This window comes from Athene noctua, chromosome 4, assembly GCF_965140245.1.
Source record: "Athene noctua chromosome 4, bAthNoc1.hap1.1, whole genome shotgun sequence".
Lineage (NCBI taxonomy): Eukaryota > Metazoa > Chordata > Aves > Strigiformes > Strigidae > Athene > Athene noctua.
In genome coordinates, this window is record NC_134040.1 from 19,600,047 (window position 1) to 19,616,569 (window position 16,523).

General features: G+C 37.1%; 1 protein-coding gene across 2 annotated transcripts in view; it reads right to left on the reverse strand.

Moving 5' to 3' along the window:
- ADGRA3 (adhesion G protein-coupled receptor A3) overlaps window positions 1-16,523 on the reverse strand; it is a 61,113-nt gene that overhangs the window by 30,131 nt on the left and 14,459 nt on the right. Inside the window, exons 2-8 of one of the 2 annotated variants that reach the window (XM_074904602.1) lie at window positions 15,627-15,698; window positions 7,237-7,308; window positions 5,882-5,953; window positions 4,894-4,965; window positions 3,176-3,336; window positions 1,118-1,331; window positions 24-188 (exon numbers count right to left, since the gene is read on the reverse strand). In XM_074904602.1, coding sequence (XP_074760703.1) covers window positions 24-188; window positions 1,118-1,331; window positions 3,176-3,336; window positions 4,894-4,965; window positions 5,882-5,953; window positions 7,237-7,308; window positions 15,627-15,698 — 828 coding nt within the window. Of the gene's footprint in view, window positions 1-23; window positions 189-1,117; window positions 1,332-3,175; window positions 3,337-4,893; window positions 4,966-5,881; window positions 5,954-7,236; window positions 7,309-15,024; window positions 15,094-15,626; window positions 15,699-16,523 lie in introns of those variants that run through there. The other variant, XM_074904603.1, reaches the window with a different exon arrangement.

A 16,523-nucleotide genomic window follows, 5' to 3' on the forward strand; every position in this document is an offset into this window, starting at 1 on the left:
AAAAAAAAAAAGACGTTACCCACCTGAAATCTCCTTTATTGTTCACAACCCTCTCTGGAGGGCAGTACTGCGCAGAACTTTCTAACACCACAATGTCTACTGTCCTTGTATTATTCCCACGTCTGGTTTGGACATGGCAACCCCAGTTTCCTGTGGAGCCAGCCTGAATGTTTGAGATTGTCAGTGCACTGGGAATACAAAACAAATAAAACCCAAGTCTCACAATAACATTTATATAAGCTTTTATCAAAAGATGAATCAAGTACAGAAAGATAGTGAAAGAAACAACCATTTATACACAACTGTAAGTGGTCTTACAAAACCAGAGCTATCTGAATCATGTACTGTACATATGTACAAAAAATATTTACTATTCTTCTAGCTCTCAATTTTTTCAAGGTAGGAAAGAAAAAGAACAGCCAAGTGAAAAATTTAATTGACTTCAGAAAGAAGAGATGAGAAATCCAAATTCCCCAAGTGTTTTATAGTTGTTCCAAAAAGGCCAAACTAAAATAACTTCCCCAATGCATAATTTGTGATAAAGTTAGAAGCCCTAATCTACTAATACAATTACAGGATATATAACTACTCTGTAGATGCTGAATGAGTCAAAAATCTGCTGCAGGCAGAATAAATTATATCTCTGCTGGAGAACTTCAGTAGTACCAAATGTGGTGTGGTCAAAAGGAAGAGGAACGAATCCATGAGTAGGTCACTTAAAAGCCTTGTTTTCATAATTTAGATGTTCCAAGAGAACAAATGTATCCTACCACAAACATATTTCACATAAACTGCATTGGGTAATCCTTGGAGATAATTAAAACCCAACTGCAACAGTCCTGTATAACCTGCTCTAGCTAATCCTGTTTTAAGCAGGTGGCTTTTGACTAATCAGATCTCTACAGCTGCCTCTTCAAACTTGACAGTTAGCAACAGTGACCAAACCCAGGTAATTTAAGAGATGTCTGAAGTTACAGACTACTTCCCTACTTGGGATGTTTCTGTCTACACATGTTCACTCAGCAAGGATATGAGGGGGCCTTACTGGTTATGGAGACAGTCACTAAATCAGAGCAGAAAATATAAAGAGAAAAATGTATTTCCCACTCAGATTCACCTTGCAATCAGTGAGCAGTTATGAATCATGTTTTTTTCAACAAAAATACCCTGGGACTCATCAGTTTCCACTATCTTTCCATCCTGATACCACAAGACTTGCATGTCTTGATCAATATATGAAGCCATACATTGGAAAGGTAGACTATCTCCTTCAAAGACAACCTGACGGTGAGATGGAGTCATATAGAAAGATGGTAATTCAAGCGGCGGTTCTAGAATTCAAGAAATAAAAGCAGACTTAATAGCAAGAATGTGTTATATACATAATTTTCAAAAGAGAAAAATACACTAAATGAGTATCAGTTACTGATATAACCTCTTTGTAAACTGCATCTTGCAGGATTTATAGAAAAACTACTTCTGATGCATCAGATACTGAAAAATACAAATTCTCATATTTTTTCAAAAAGGTATATTCATTTAATGTAACACACTTAAAATCTTTTGCTAGACCACATCCAGAAGAGTGAAAAATATAAACTTGAATGGAAAATACATTTATACATTTTATTTCTTCACAAAACCAAATTGGTTTCATCACAGCAAGAAGGGTAATCAACAACAGAATCACCATTAGGAAAGTAAGTCAAAATGAAGACCTTGTAAATTCAAAAATTTGAGCTTGGAATAATTTGAGTATCTTAAGTCAGATAGGTGAACCTTGGATAAAAATTAGTAGTTTTTGATTCTTCATGTGAAGCTTAGGTAAAAAAATCCCTGAAAAAGATGGATTAACAGGAAAAGGAGTTGATCTCCAGAGAACGCTACCCATCCTTGGTTTCTACAGATGAACATCCACAATCACCTATTTATTATTTATTTTCAAAAGCAAACAACTAAAGATCAGCCTTTGAAAAGAATCACTATTACCACTTGTACTGGGTTTTTGGTAATGGGGGGCCACGGAGGTGGCTTCTGTAAGAAGCTGTTAGAATCTTTCCCTATGTCTGACAGAGCCAATAGTAGCTGGCTCCAAGATGGACCCACCGCTGGCCAAGGCCGAGCCCATCAACAGCAGTAGCACCTCTGTGATAACGTATTTAAGAAGTGGGAGGGGGGGGGGGGAAACCTGCAAGGGCAACTTCAGGCAAAGAGAGGGCGAGAATATGTAAGAGAAACAACTCTGCAGACACCAAGGTCAGAGAAGGAGGGGGAGGAGGTGCTTCAGGCGCTGAAGCAGAGATTCCCCTGCAGCCCGCGGTGCAGCCCATGGTGAGGCAGGTGTGCCCCTGCAGCCCATAGAGGTCCACAGTGGAGCAGATCTCCACCTGCAGCCCGGAGAGGACCCTGCACTGGAGCAGATATCCATCTGCAGCCTGGGGAGGACCCCACACTGGAGCAGGGTGATGCCCAAAGGAGGCTGTGACCCCATGAAACCGCGTGCTGGAGCAGGCTCCTAACAGGACCTGTGGAGAGGGGAGCCCAAGCTGGAGCAGGTAGGACTTGTGACCCTGTGGGAGACCCAGGCTGGAACACTTTGTGAAGGACTGTCTCCTGTGAGAGGGACTCCACACTGGAGCAGGGGAAGAGTGTGAGGAGTCCTTCCCGTGAGGAGGAAGGAGCAGCAGAAACAACATGTGACGAACTGACCACAACCCCCATTCCCCATCCCCCTGCACTGCTGGGAAGGGGAGGAGGAGGTAGAGAAAAATCAGGAGTAAATTTAAGCCCAAGAAGAAGTGAGGGGTGGGGAAAGGTGTTACTAAGATTTGGCTTTGATTCTTATTATCTTACTCTGATTTGATTGGTAATAAATTAAACTGATTTCCCCAAGTTGAGTCTGTTTTGCCTGCGATGGTAATTGGTGAGTGATCTCTCCTTGTCCTTATCTTGATCCATGAGCTTTCTGTTATATTTTCTCTCCACTGTGCAGGTGAGGAGGGGGAGCAATGGAGTAACTTTGGTGGGCACCTGGCATCCAACCAGAGTCAACCCACCACACCACTGTCATAAGTGCTGAATTTCAGGCAAATGAAACAAAAATAAGTTTGTTCACTAATATTTACAGAATATGGAATACATTAGAAACTAAGTATCAGTTGTCAGGAGTGCTTACCACAGGTTAGAAGCTCCTGCTTAACACCAGTCACTGTCTGCGACTGAAGTGACTTGGGATAGGCACATTTAGTTTCACGTACTGTTATATTTCTTTCTTTTAACCACTGATGCATCCACAGTATGTTGCAATCACAAAGAAGATAATCAGTCTGAAACTCTCTGCAACACAAAATAGGCCTTCAGTGACAAAATGAAACACTCAAAAGGTCTGAAAGCTTGACATCAACAGCTGTGCAATGCCTCTCATTGTCACAGACACACAGACAACAAGCAGTCAAACCCCAGAATACAGCAGTTGCCTACCACTACCTACTGGAAAATACTCCAATACTCTGCAAACTGTGGTCTGAGAACAAAAGTACACATCCCCTGAGAAAATGAATCATCTCCTTAAACAAGGAACATCTAATACCTGTGCAGAAAAAAATTTCTAGTAATTTCTTTGATGGATGGAGTTAACATTATTTAAGTGAGCAATAATAAGGAATTGCTTGAATATGCATCAACATAATTTAAGAACATACTTCACTGCTTCATTTTAGCAATCAAATGCTTTAACAGTAAAATCAACAGAAACCTAAAACCAGCCTCTCACCTACTTCTCTTTTCAGAACCATTCCACACAATTTTAATGATACCTTTATTCTGTTTTATATGAAAACCATATAAGGCTTTTAACTGATTCATAGTCTTCTCTGTATAATTTAATACTTTCTACTAAAAGGACATACCAAATCCCCCCATAGGTGTCTGCTGTAGTCAGCTAAATTAAAAGAGAAAAAATTTTATCTGTTTAGAAACAGTTAAAAATGTATCAAAACGTATCACTGTATCTACACCAGTTTTTACCTCTAGTAAATTTTTTTTTCTTTTTTCAAATGTCTAGATGATAACATGACATCACAGGCAGAACACTTCAAACACTGAAACAACATTCCTGTGAAACTCCATTTGGTCTTTGTTCACAGGACTTCCTCCAGATGTGCATTTTTATTAGCAACAGTTATATTCAGGTTCTCTCATCAGAACTGTGATATTCTTGGACAGCAACCTTTATGTACATAATTAAATTACTAGGAAAAACAACTTATGAACAATTAAAAGAGGCTGGAGGGAAAGAAACATTTGCCTTTACAAACAAGAAATTAACTCGGTGTCAAGGCCAGAGTTTTTGAGAAAGTCCAAGTACAGTGAGCCAACTGTCACAACTACCAAGTTGCAAGCTAATCATAATGACTGCAATCTAATCATCAGCACTGATAATTTTTTTCATTTACTTTCTTCCTTACACAAGATTGCAAATCTCATTAGAGAAAAATGACATGAGATTGAAATGTATCTACTGTTATGTGAAACAAAACTATACTGTTCTTCAAGGACTAAGACCTTCCTTAAAAGTAATTTTTCCCCATTGTTAAAAAAGGTGTAAAACACTATTCAATATGAAGTTATAAATGATGTTACATAACAGAAGTTTCAGAAGTCCAGATGCCAGTATAGCTTTGTTCTGTTAGAACTAATAAATGCCAAGTATGTTTTGAAGTCATATAAACACATAAATATCTGTACATATATTTTTTATATGCTTATTTAGATAAAGAAAGCAGTTGAGATTTAAAAGTAAAAATTTAAAATTATAGTACAAGTGTATATAAAATGGTTTTTGATAAAAACAAATGATCATGCAAATTAAGATTAGATGCAGTAAGTACTTACAGAGACTTTAGCGAACCAAGATGATCAAATGTTCCCTGTGTAAGTGTAGAAAACAGATTTCCAGAAAGATTCCTAAGAAATGAAAGTATCATGATTTCAACTCATGCAACTGACATTTGAAATAAAATAATCCCCCTTCAAGATAAAGTTATTTAAAAACCTACAAGATACTATTATGACATTCTGTCATAGTTCACAAGAATTTAAAAATAACAATCAGGACTGATAGCCTAACAAAAATCCCTAAATAAACTGTTCTCCAATACTACTTTTTTAGCTGAAGAATTTTTAAATTGGGAACAAGGACTGAAAGCAAAGACTTTATTTTTATTTAAAGCAACAACTAGCTTGTGTTGAGCATTAAAATTAACTTTGTCGTTCACAGTGAATTGATGTGTTGCTGTTAACATGCTGTAAGAAGCATGTTTGATCTAGCAGAATAATTTTTGAAAATATTATACATCTCACTTTCTCTATATCAGTGAAAGTACTGCATAAGAGGCTAACAACTAGGTCAAAGAAACATTCCATAATCTTCTATGTTATTTTCTTAAAGTAAATGAAGAACTACAAAATGTGAAAGAAAGCCAGCAGAACACAACTACAATGATCCCATGGTAGAAGGTATGGATATTAAAAGATTCTAGAACCCTAAAATATTTTTCTAGTGAAAGTATTTTGTAGTCTGCTACTACCCCCCCCCCCCCCCCCCTACACCTTCTAAGAAACCTGAAAATAGTTGCAAAGCAGTCAGAGCAGTATGGGTTTTGGTTGCCCCTGACCACCGTTTTTGGAGGGTTTTTGGCTTTGTTTTTTTTTGGGGGTTTTTTTGTTTTTTTTTTTAAGTTCGCTACTGAGTAACAAACCACAATCACAGCCACACAGCATGTCTTTAAGGCAGACACTTAAAACAAACAATTCCCATTGAAACAAAGACTGTTAACTTCCATAAGATTAAAACTTAATATATACAACAAATTATACTTACAGTCTAATAAGATTTACAAGTCCTCTAAATATATCGGCATTCAGGCAGCCTATTCTGTTATTAGTTAAGTCTCTAAGTAGGAGAAATCAAAAATCAGAATAAACTGTTTAATTTCCAAGTGACATACAGTCGGTAAACGGTATTTCAACTACAATTCATAAGTAACAGATTGCACCATATATACATTTAGTCTTTGTCAGCAAAACCCAAAAGGTACTGCTGCATGGGTGTACACACATGCACATAAAGTCCTTATTCCATTTCTAACGTAATAATGATTTGCTCATACACAGTTAAATGAGCCTAGCCTTACTGGTAAATCCCCTTTAAACAGGCTTGGCTTACATCACTACAAAGTAAATTTTCATATTTGTACAGAATATTCATCACATGTACTACATAATTTTTTGATGTGCCAGAGACCTATACTAGTGCATTTATGGTACATAAATAGGACCACTTCCATATTTATAATTAAATACATAAATAGCATATATTTTACAATGTAGGTCTTAAATCAAATTGCCAAAAATTCTTAAAGGAATAAAAATTAAGCTTGCAAGTAGTAATGGTCCAGAATTGGTCCTTCACCATAATTTCCTTTTAAGTGAGCCAGATCATCTGTTCTGTGACAAAGGAACATACATACTAGAAAAATTTAAGGAAAGCTGTATGCTGACTAAAGAAGGGGGGGGGGGGGGGGGGGGGGAGGGGAGGGGCAGGCACCAGGGAAATCACTAAGACTTAAAAGCTGTCCCAAATGCTCCAAAATCCGAGGAGTGTTTTTAAAAAAAGGTCTTGTTTTTTTTAAGTTTCATCTGGGACAGGATTTTTACAGCCATGGTATAAATACCAAAAATGTGTGTTAATGGGAATGTTGGCACAACCTTCAATAAAGTAGCCTTAACAGTCCTGTAACTTCAGTGTAGTATTAATAGCAAGGGACTCTGTGTTCCACTATAACCTTTGGAAAAAAAAAAAATATCATGGGGAGTTTAACATTTAACAAAGCAAGACTTGATGGCATCAAAGCTCTGAATGAACGTACACTCAGCAACGTTTCAAGTCACCAAAATACAAAAAGGAAGGAATAATACAAAAGACTGTCAGTAAGAACAAGTGAGACTGCCAAGACACAAGCAGTGGATGTTCTTCAGTCATAAGACTGAAAGCAGACTTGTTTTATATATACATATATATGTGCGTGTGTGCATAGATTTAGACAGCATATACATATTCAACTTAATAAATATTAATAGCTTTGCTGTCTAATTTCCAGAACCTAAGACTTATTCTACTCTCAGGGGTTTTTTTGTTTGTTTTGTTTAAATCGACTAGCTAGATATACTACTTACAGTCTTTTCAGAGATGAAAGCCCCAGAAAAGCTCCTGGATCTATAGTACTAATAAGGTTGTTCTTAAGGTCCCTGTGGAGAAAAATTAAGACATTACATTTACCACAAACTACCCCTTGAAAAAGATATACACATATGAAGATACACTTGTCTCAGCTTGTTTGAAAATTGCCCAAAAAATCCATACAACACATTTCTAATTTATTCTCACAGTATCTTTCAAAATTTGAAAATCTGCATTTCAGCTAGAAAGAGGAATATAAACAGCATGTGTGTTCGTTTAAACATTCAATCAGTTCCTACCACATGAAAGAGTAGAGAGTTAAAGATACTTTGCCAGAGTCCATATAGATTACAGCTGCTCAGGGTGTGATACTTGCTCATTACACAGTACAATACTGTTTAGCAGTGTTTTCTTCTTCAGTCTACCCAATTTTAAATATTTCAGTAGTGCTCAACATCTACCAAAAGAAGGAAAACAAGATCCTAAAAATACACAAAGACTCAACATTGAAAGTTTCCACCAGCATTACTGGCACAAAAGCAAAGACCTGGCTGAGAATCCCAAATAAAGCTGGTGAAAAAACTCAAGAGCACATGTTAAAATCCTAAATTTCCAGAACAGAAGATTGTAAGGAGAAATTTAAAGTAACTATGCCATTAAACTGCTTTATTAATTGTACATGTGATATAGGAGTTTTAACTAACTCAAGATATTCTGCAGATATAGCTTAATTTGAAAGGTCACAAAAAGCAACTGCCAGCATCTACAAAGTATGTTTTAGTAAACAAGGGTAGAAAAAAAAATCTCCTAAATCAACCACTACATTAATAATTCTGCCCGAAAGAGAACAGTAAAAGAGGATTACATCTAACATCACACCAGTATGCATGAGCAAAAATATAAATTCATCCCAAGATTTCACAACAGCATTTCCTGCAGCGGATTACCAAACTACAGTACAACAGACAGTGTCATGGCACGTGGATCACGCTTCAGTACTGTAACTAATGTAAGCATTTTAAATAATTGAAACATTTTAAATTTACTTTGCTGTACAATAATATTAATTTTCAATAAAACTATGACATATGCACTCCTCTTAACTTTATTTTCTTGCCCTGTATGGTGGCAGGGACTACCAACTACTTCCAAAGCATTATCAGGAGCCTGAAGAACTGTAATGTTTTTAATTCTCCTTCAGTGGGTTTATAAACCCAATACCAAGACTGTGACAAATCTGTGAATACTAAATGTTATTCATCACTTATTTACCATCAGTTTTTGGGACAGGAAAGAAAACTTATACTTACTGTTGGTATTTTAAATTTCAGTTTAAAAATCATGTAACTCCCACTTAAACTTAAAATCTCAGTGTGGAAAACACTCAGAGAAAACACACTTGACAACACACCTTGGAAATCCGCAAGTCTAGATTATCAGTTATCTGATTACTTAAACTCAAAGTGTATTCCCACATACACCTCTTCCTTAAATCCCTTGCTTTAGTGAAATAAAGCAATATATTTTTGAAATTAAAAGCAAGAGTTTTACTACTTTCACAACCTGTTTATACATATATTTTGTTACAGTAGTTTATAAAAACTGACTAGTCTATTCATTATGTTTTTGCTTTCTCCCCCCCCTTAGTAGGTCTTAATACCAGTTTCAGAAGGATAACCACACTAGAATGAATAAATTATTTTAAAAAAGAAATTCCAACAATTTTCATGCTTTCAAAAACCTCATTCAATGTATACTCTTTATTTTGTAAATAGGATAGTAAATCATTAATGAACCACCATACTAATTTTTTAGAAATACCCTGAACATCTAAACGTAGTTTCAGCCTGAAACTACAACAGCTGGTGAGTCTCTGGAGTTCTTTCCCCCCCTCATAGTGGCAGTCATTAGTAAGCACTAGTTATATATTTGTCTATCAAAAAGTATCAGCAGATGAAAACTGTGAAATAAGAGATAGTTAAGGATCTCAAAATTAACACCATGCTGACGTGTCTGGCAGCTCTTCAGAAACTGTAAAAGATGTGATACACAGGCTGGTGCAACTGCCAGGACTCCAGGATCTAGGATGGTTTCTAATTGAAGAAATGACAGTTGTGGTTAAACCAGTAAACTGATAGGATTCTCACATAAAAGGAAGGTGGGGAAGACAATCTCATTAAAAAGCTGTGTTTGGTTTTCAAGTTTTTGCTGTTTTTAACACTTATAAATGTTTTTATACAAACTACTGATTTTTAGCAACAGGAAATTTACTCAGCTGCTGATTTTAATACTTTTTCTTTGTCAAAGCTCAAGCTACAGGATATAGTTATAGAAATTTATTTACCCAACTAAGAGAAAATCTGTCCAAAAAATCCATTGGAAGAGGGTTTCAGTTATGGTAATATTACAACTTCTCCAAGCTCTAGCTTATCTTTTATCTTATAGTAACTACATCTTTTATCTAGCAATTAAAAATACTACTACAAAAACACAAGCCAGACAGTACAGCAATCTTACACTGAGAACCTATAAAAAAAATTTAATTTTCTCTTCAGTCTCTTCAAACAACACTGCAGATGAAGATGCCCCTGTATTTACCACGGAAGGTGACTAAACAGATTAGGATCGTAGAAAAACTTAGGTTTTAAGGTATGTGTTGAGGTCACATAGTCCAACTATTGTCTCAAAGCACAACTAAATCAGATCAACTGGCCTGTTTTTATGTCCAGTAAAGTCCTGAAAACCTCAATAAATGCAGATTTCACCATCTCATCACCCGACTAAGTGATTAACCATTCTCATGATGTAGAATTTTCTTACGTCCAATTGGAACAGCCCTTTCTCAAATCTGTGATTCAATAAGCAAATAGTAACTTAACAACAAGCAAAACTATTTTTAAAAGCCTGACAACTGTACCTAATGTTACCTTAAGAAAAATATCTTAAGAATACTTAAATGTAAATATGGTTTGCCATGTAAAAAAACAAAACCCTTTCACTTCATTAGAATTTATAATGAAATGTTTCAGTGGCCAGTTGTCTATGACTTAAAAGTGCACATATAGTACTTAAAAATACTTATGTATGAATATATATTGCTTCTAATTTACAGCTTTCTGTCTCAGCACAATGAATATTGTCTTAATTATTACTAAAGCATCCTGCAGGCACAAACAAAGCATATATATATATACACACACACACACATACTGACATGTATACATTATTTAACTCTCTCAACCATCGCTGGATAAACTATCTTTTCTTCCTGAACAGAACCTGAAAGTTGAACACAAAACACATTAGCTACCATGGACTCTTACTATATGAAATGCCTTTCCAAAAAAGAAATGGGGGAAGAGGACAAAGAAATTATAAAAATAGGCTTAACATTACATAAAGTCAGTCTATTCCTCCTACTATGGAGTGTAGGTTATATGCAAGCATATCTAATAATAAATGCTTATGACCGGTTAAACAATTTTTATGTTTTCTCAATGTTCACTGTGTATGATTTAAATTCTACCCTATACATACATACATAGGATTTCTCCCTAATGCTGTAAAAACAGGAGAGAAAAAAAAATTAGACTCTCCATAAATAACACTCCCTTCACGCTGCACATTTTCCCTTTTCAAAAGTATATGAGTACACCCTAAAAACACATTGGTAAACCCCTGTCATTGTTTACAATTTAATAAATACCAAACCCTTCTTTTGCCATCTAAATATCTTACTGATTTCTATGTCTGTCTCTTCCTCTTCTCTCCATCATGTACAATGAAAAATACACAAAGTAATCTTCCTTATTCTTGCAAAAATCAACAGGCAGCATCAGCTACCTTCTAGATGGAAAACAGCAGTTTGCTTCTATGTTGCTGGACTTTGAACAACAATATATAAAGTCAAGTATCTACTAGATGAAAAACTATCTGCCACAAATTAGTTGTGCAAGAAGTTACTTCAACATTTAAACTGCAGGAAACTGCATCCATATGCAAAACAGCATTAACAAAGTCAGTGGTGATTAAAATATTTAAAATTTTTGTACAGACATTTTAATTATCACTCATGGCGGTAAAGATCTTTGACCTGTTTACTGTTATTCAGCTATTATTTGCATGAATTTTTTTCCTGTAAGATGAGATGTAGACACAGCATAGTCATTTTCTACCATAGTCATTTTCTACCATAATTAACAAACATTTCACCCTCCAGTAAAACAAAACTCCTATTTCTGTAATCTTATCACCCTGTTTACAACATAATGCATTGCCACATTCTGTATTTTCAGAAATTAACATACATGCACAAAGTTATTACCAAACAGATTTGAAATTCATACTTTGGGTCAGCATTTTTAATGTACTTTCCCATAGTTTGGGGGCATACAAGCAACAAGTAAAACAACCTCTCCCCTTCAATAGTAACAGTGAAAAATTGTCAGATGGGGATAAAGCAAAGAGAAAACATGTTTGATCAAAACAATAACCTAAAAGGCAACAATTTGTCAGCTGCAGACACCATATGCCCAAGTTTATCTGAAGAACTGAAAAAATAACAGAAACTATTTAAAAACATGTAAATTTTCATTAAGATGTCCAAGAACTAAACAGGAGAAAACAAGATGAATGATGAAGCTCTGAAACTATATTTTAGGATTCAACAATATTTATTAAAATACAACTAATTACTATGGATTGTTGGGTTTTTTTACGGCTTTGGTTAAATATATCTATACATCTAAAATCGTTCCAAAAACCATTAAGGAGAAATGACAAAAATACTTGCTATGTAGTATAATATTACAAGAAATGAACAAACAAGCATTAAATGAATACAGAATCTCTCCCCTGGTAAGCAGTAACGTTAAGTGACAAAGTTACTGTCCGAAATAACTATTTAAATGCTGACCGAATTTCTTTCTTTTATCTGTTTCACCTCAAATTAAAAGTGAGGAAAAGAGAGTATCTACAAAAAAAGAAAACACTCATAAGGAAATAAGGAAGACTATGAATAGTAAGAAAAAAGCAAGAAACTGTCAAAAAAGTGTAATTTTAAAGGCATGAAAGTTACCTTAGTGAACATTAAGGAATATAATTTGAAACTGTTGAAGATAATGTTGGTGTAATCCAGGAGGAGACAGTCAGTGACCTGCTGCATCACAGACACACACAAGTCTATAGGACTGGCTGGGATACACCCGAGGGTGCTGAAGGAGCTGGCTGGGGTGCTCGCCAGGCCACTTTCTATCATTTACCAGCAGTCCTGGCTGACCTGGGAAGTCCCAACTGATTGGCAATTGGCCAGTGTGATGCCCATCTATAAGAAGGGTCGGAAGGATGATCCGGGAAATTACAGGCCTGTCAGCTTGACTTCAGTGCTCGGGAAGCTGATGGAGCAGCTCATCCTAAACACCACCATGCAACACGTGAGGGACAACCAGATGCTTAGGCCCAGTCAGCATGGGTTTATGAAAGGCAGGTCCTGCCTGACAAACCTGATCTTCTATGACAGAGCGACCTGCTTATTGGATGAGGGAAAGGCTGTGGATGTGGGAAAGGCTGTGGATGCAATTTACCTTAACTTTAGCAAGGGTTTTGACACCGTTTCCCACAGCATTCTCCTGGCAAAAATGACTGCTCGAGGTTTAGACAATCGCACACTTCGCTGGGTAAAAAAACTGGCTGGACGACTGGGCCCAGAGAGTTGTGGTAAACAGAGTTAAATCCAGTTGGCGGCCGGTCACAAGTGGTGTCCCCTGGGGCTTGGTTTTGGGGCAACTCCCGTTTAACATCTTTATTGATGATCTAGACGAGGGGATCAGGGGATCGAGTGCACCCTCAGTCAGTTTGCAGATGACACCCAGTTGGGTGGGAGTGTTGATCTGCTCGAGGGCAGGGAGGCTCTGCAGAGAGACCTGGACAGGCTGGAGCCATGGGCTGAGGCCAACTGGAGGAGTTTCAATGAGGCCAAATGCCGGGGGCTGCCCTTGGGCCACAACAACCCCCAGCAGGGCTACAGGCTTGGGGAGGAGTGGCTGGAGAGCTGCCAGTCAGAGAGGGACCTGGGGGTGTTGATTGACAACTGGCTGAACAGGAGCCAGCAGTGTGCCCAGGTGGCCAAGAAGGCCAATGGCATCCTGGCTTGTGTCAGCAATAGCGTGGCCAGCAGGGACAGGGAAGGAATCTTACCCCTGGACTCGGCACTGGTGAGGCCGCCCCTCGATTTCTGTGTTCAGTTTTGGGCCCCTCACTACAAAAAGGACATTGAATGACTCGAGCGTGTCCAGAGAAGGGCAACGAAGCTGGTGCAGGGTCTGAAACACATGTCCTATGAGAAGCGGCTGAGGGAACTGGGGGTGTTTAGTCTGGAGAAGAGGAGGCTGAGGGGAGACCTTATCGCCCTCTACAGCTACCTGAAAGGAGGTTGCAGAGAGCTGGGGATGAGTCTCTTCAGCCTAGTAGAAAGCAACAGGACAAGAGGGAATGGCCTCAAGTTGTGCCAGGGAAAGTTCAGACTAGATATTAGGAAGCATTTCTTTACAGAAGGGGTTGTCAGGCATTGGAATGGGCTGCCCAGGGAGGTGGTGGAGTCCCCATCCCTGGAGGTGTTCAAGAGTAGGGTTGATTTAGAGCTTAAGGATATGCTGTAGGTGGGAACTGTGCTAGGCGAACGGTTGGACTAGATGATCTCCAGGGTCCTTTCCAACCTAGATGATTCTGTGATTTTGTGGTGTTTAAAAGTTACTGTGGCCTTCCATTTTTTTCTACTGACTATTTATTTAGGTTTGAAAAATTATTTTAATTACAAGAGTAGCTTCTGTCCAAGGTCACAAAAACATTTAAGGCAGAAAAATTTACTTTTGCTGTGGTTAAATAGATTGTTTCTAAATATGTCTTGCACACACACACAAAAAGAGATGCTCATTAATGACTAGCATATCATGCTAGTTATCCCTTCCTTTATGAAGACACCTGGCCGTTAACAATTATTTACTGATGTATTAACTCCTACACCAGTGCACATAAAGTGCGTTATTTCATTCAGGTAAGATCACCGTATCATCTAAAATACTGCTTTCTCAGATCACTTTAAATTCTCCAGATCACTTTAATTTCTCCAGATTCTCAGATCACTAATTTCTCAGATCAATTTAAATTCTCTTGTCTTCCTTTCTTTTTCTTTTCATGAAAGACATTAAAATAACCTAAAGAATCCTTACAAATCACAGGAGTTAAATGGAAGAAAGCTGGGTTCTTATGATTTTAAAGAAAATTAAGATTTGGATTCATAGAGCAAATATAAATTAAAATCTCAAACTAATTAGTTTCAAGTATTTGCTGTCTGAAAATTATAATGAGTTAACAAATAACAACTGTCAGCAGATGCCTTTATTAACTAACCAAGGATGCCAAAATAACATGTAAAGATCTAGAATGCCATCACTGCTGACAACCTTGCTTCTTTGGCACAATGGTTTATTTTTAAAATAAAGCTCATCTGCAAGTGCAGAAGACAAATCTTTCTTCTAGCATGTAGGGGGATGGAATGGTGGAAGTGTTTGAATTTATTTAGCCAGGTGACTGGGATTGTAGCCTTCAAGTTTTAGAGGAAGAATAAAATACTTTTAATCCCCTGAAGCCAGAAGTTGTTTGGAACTCTTCCTAGATGTTGCAAGATGATTATTAAACTGGCTACCTTCCCAGTCAAATGGCCTAGAAAAATCGTTATCTCTAAAGTTTCTGCTTGCTCCCAGGTAGATCAACCTGCCAATCCTGACCTTCTACCAGCTGGAAAAAAGCCGACTGTAACAGAAGCTACAATGCTGCTTCTTATCCCATAGATAATATATCATCTGAAAGAGAAAGTGAAAACAGGAAGTAAAAGAAGTTACTCCCACCAAACTCCCATTCTTCCCCCCATACATTCAGTATATACTGCAGTTGTAAACTAAGCAGCAGAACTGTTAAAATGTCTACAAACTTGCCATGAATCTAGCCTCTTTTAGAGGCTCTAATATATCTATCCACCTGCCCTACAAATATAGAATTTTTGATAAAGGGTTTAACACTTCATAAAAAAAGAAATTAAAGAAAAAATTTTCTTTACAACAAACTTTTATATTATGAGAACAACAACAACAAAGCAAATCCATTCATTAGAGCGTTCCAGTGACCTTCCCATTGAAACTGCCCTAACCTCACCCAAAGGTGAGATTATCCCTTTGTGCTGTCACCTTGAATGACAAAAAACCCCAACAACATAAAAATAAATTAAGAATACGTCTTTTAAATAAGACATTTCAGTCTCAGAATTAGTAATGAAACATAAATAGTATATAACTTAATTTTTTAAAATGAAAATAGCTTTTTAAGTGCTTACAATCTTTCCAGAAGGTGTAATCCAGAGAAGGAACCATTCTTCAACTCTGTTATTTTATTGTTGCTCAGAATCCTGTAAACAAAATTAGAGAAAAATATTGTAGGTTTGGTAACAAAATTATTTGCTGCAGCTTACACTCCTGGTGTAAACCTTTTTGTTTAACAGCATTTGTATCAAACTATAATGCCTCATTCATTGTCTGACGTGTATATAACACCACTGCTTAAATATTATGAAGGCAAAAAAGAGGATTTTCTATGTTATATGCCCTAAGCACCAGGCAAGCTTATGTAATTAAAATATGAAAGAAAGTACACCCATATAAGATTATCATTATAAAGCACGAGAACTGGCATACTAGATAATGAAGTATGAAACAACCAATCTACACATTCAACGTTCTGTTCTTCCATACCCATTCTGGTTTTCAAAACCACGCAGTGTATCGCCTGTTCCATTTACTCCACTGTCACCCTCAGGCACTTGCACACTCTCCTTCACCCACATTGTGCCAGCTTTCCCAGCCATCCTTCACATTCATCTTTCTCCTCAATGCAACCTTTTTAAGACATCTGCAAATAAGCTCATCAAGCACACCTTTATTTCTATCTATTCTTTCTTAAAGGACCACACAACCACAAATTCCCTCTTCCACATGAGTAACTGGATCAGGACCATCTAGCCAAGTACCCTATTCTCTAATCACAGCCATCTGCAGATACAAGTTATCCTCAAATTTGGAAATCCCTTGTACAGCTAAATGCTTCCTTACTGAGAAGGACCTGATTTCTCTACAGCTGTCGCAAAAAATGCCTATTTTCCTTTCGAAACACGTAATATTTTGGCATCCGTAACACTCCTTATGAAAGGTTTCACAGTACAAAGCTCTGTTCCACA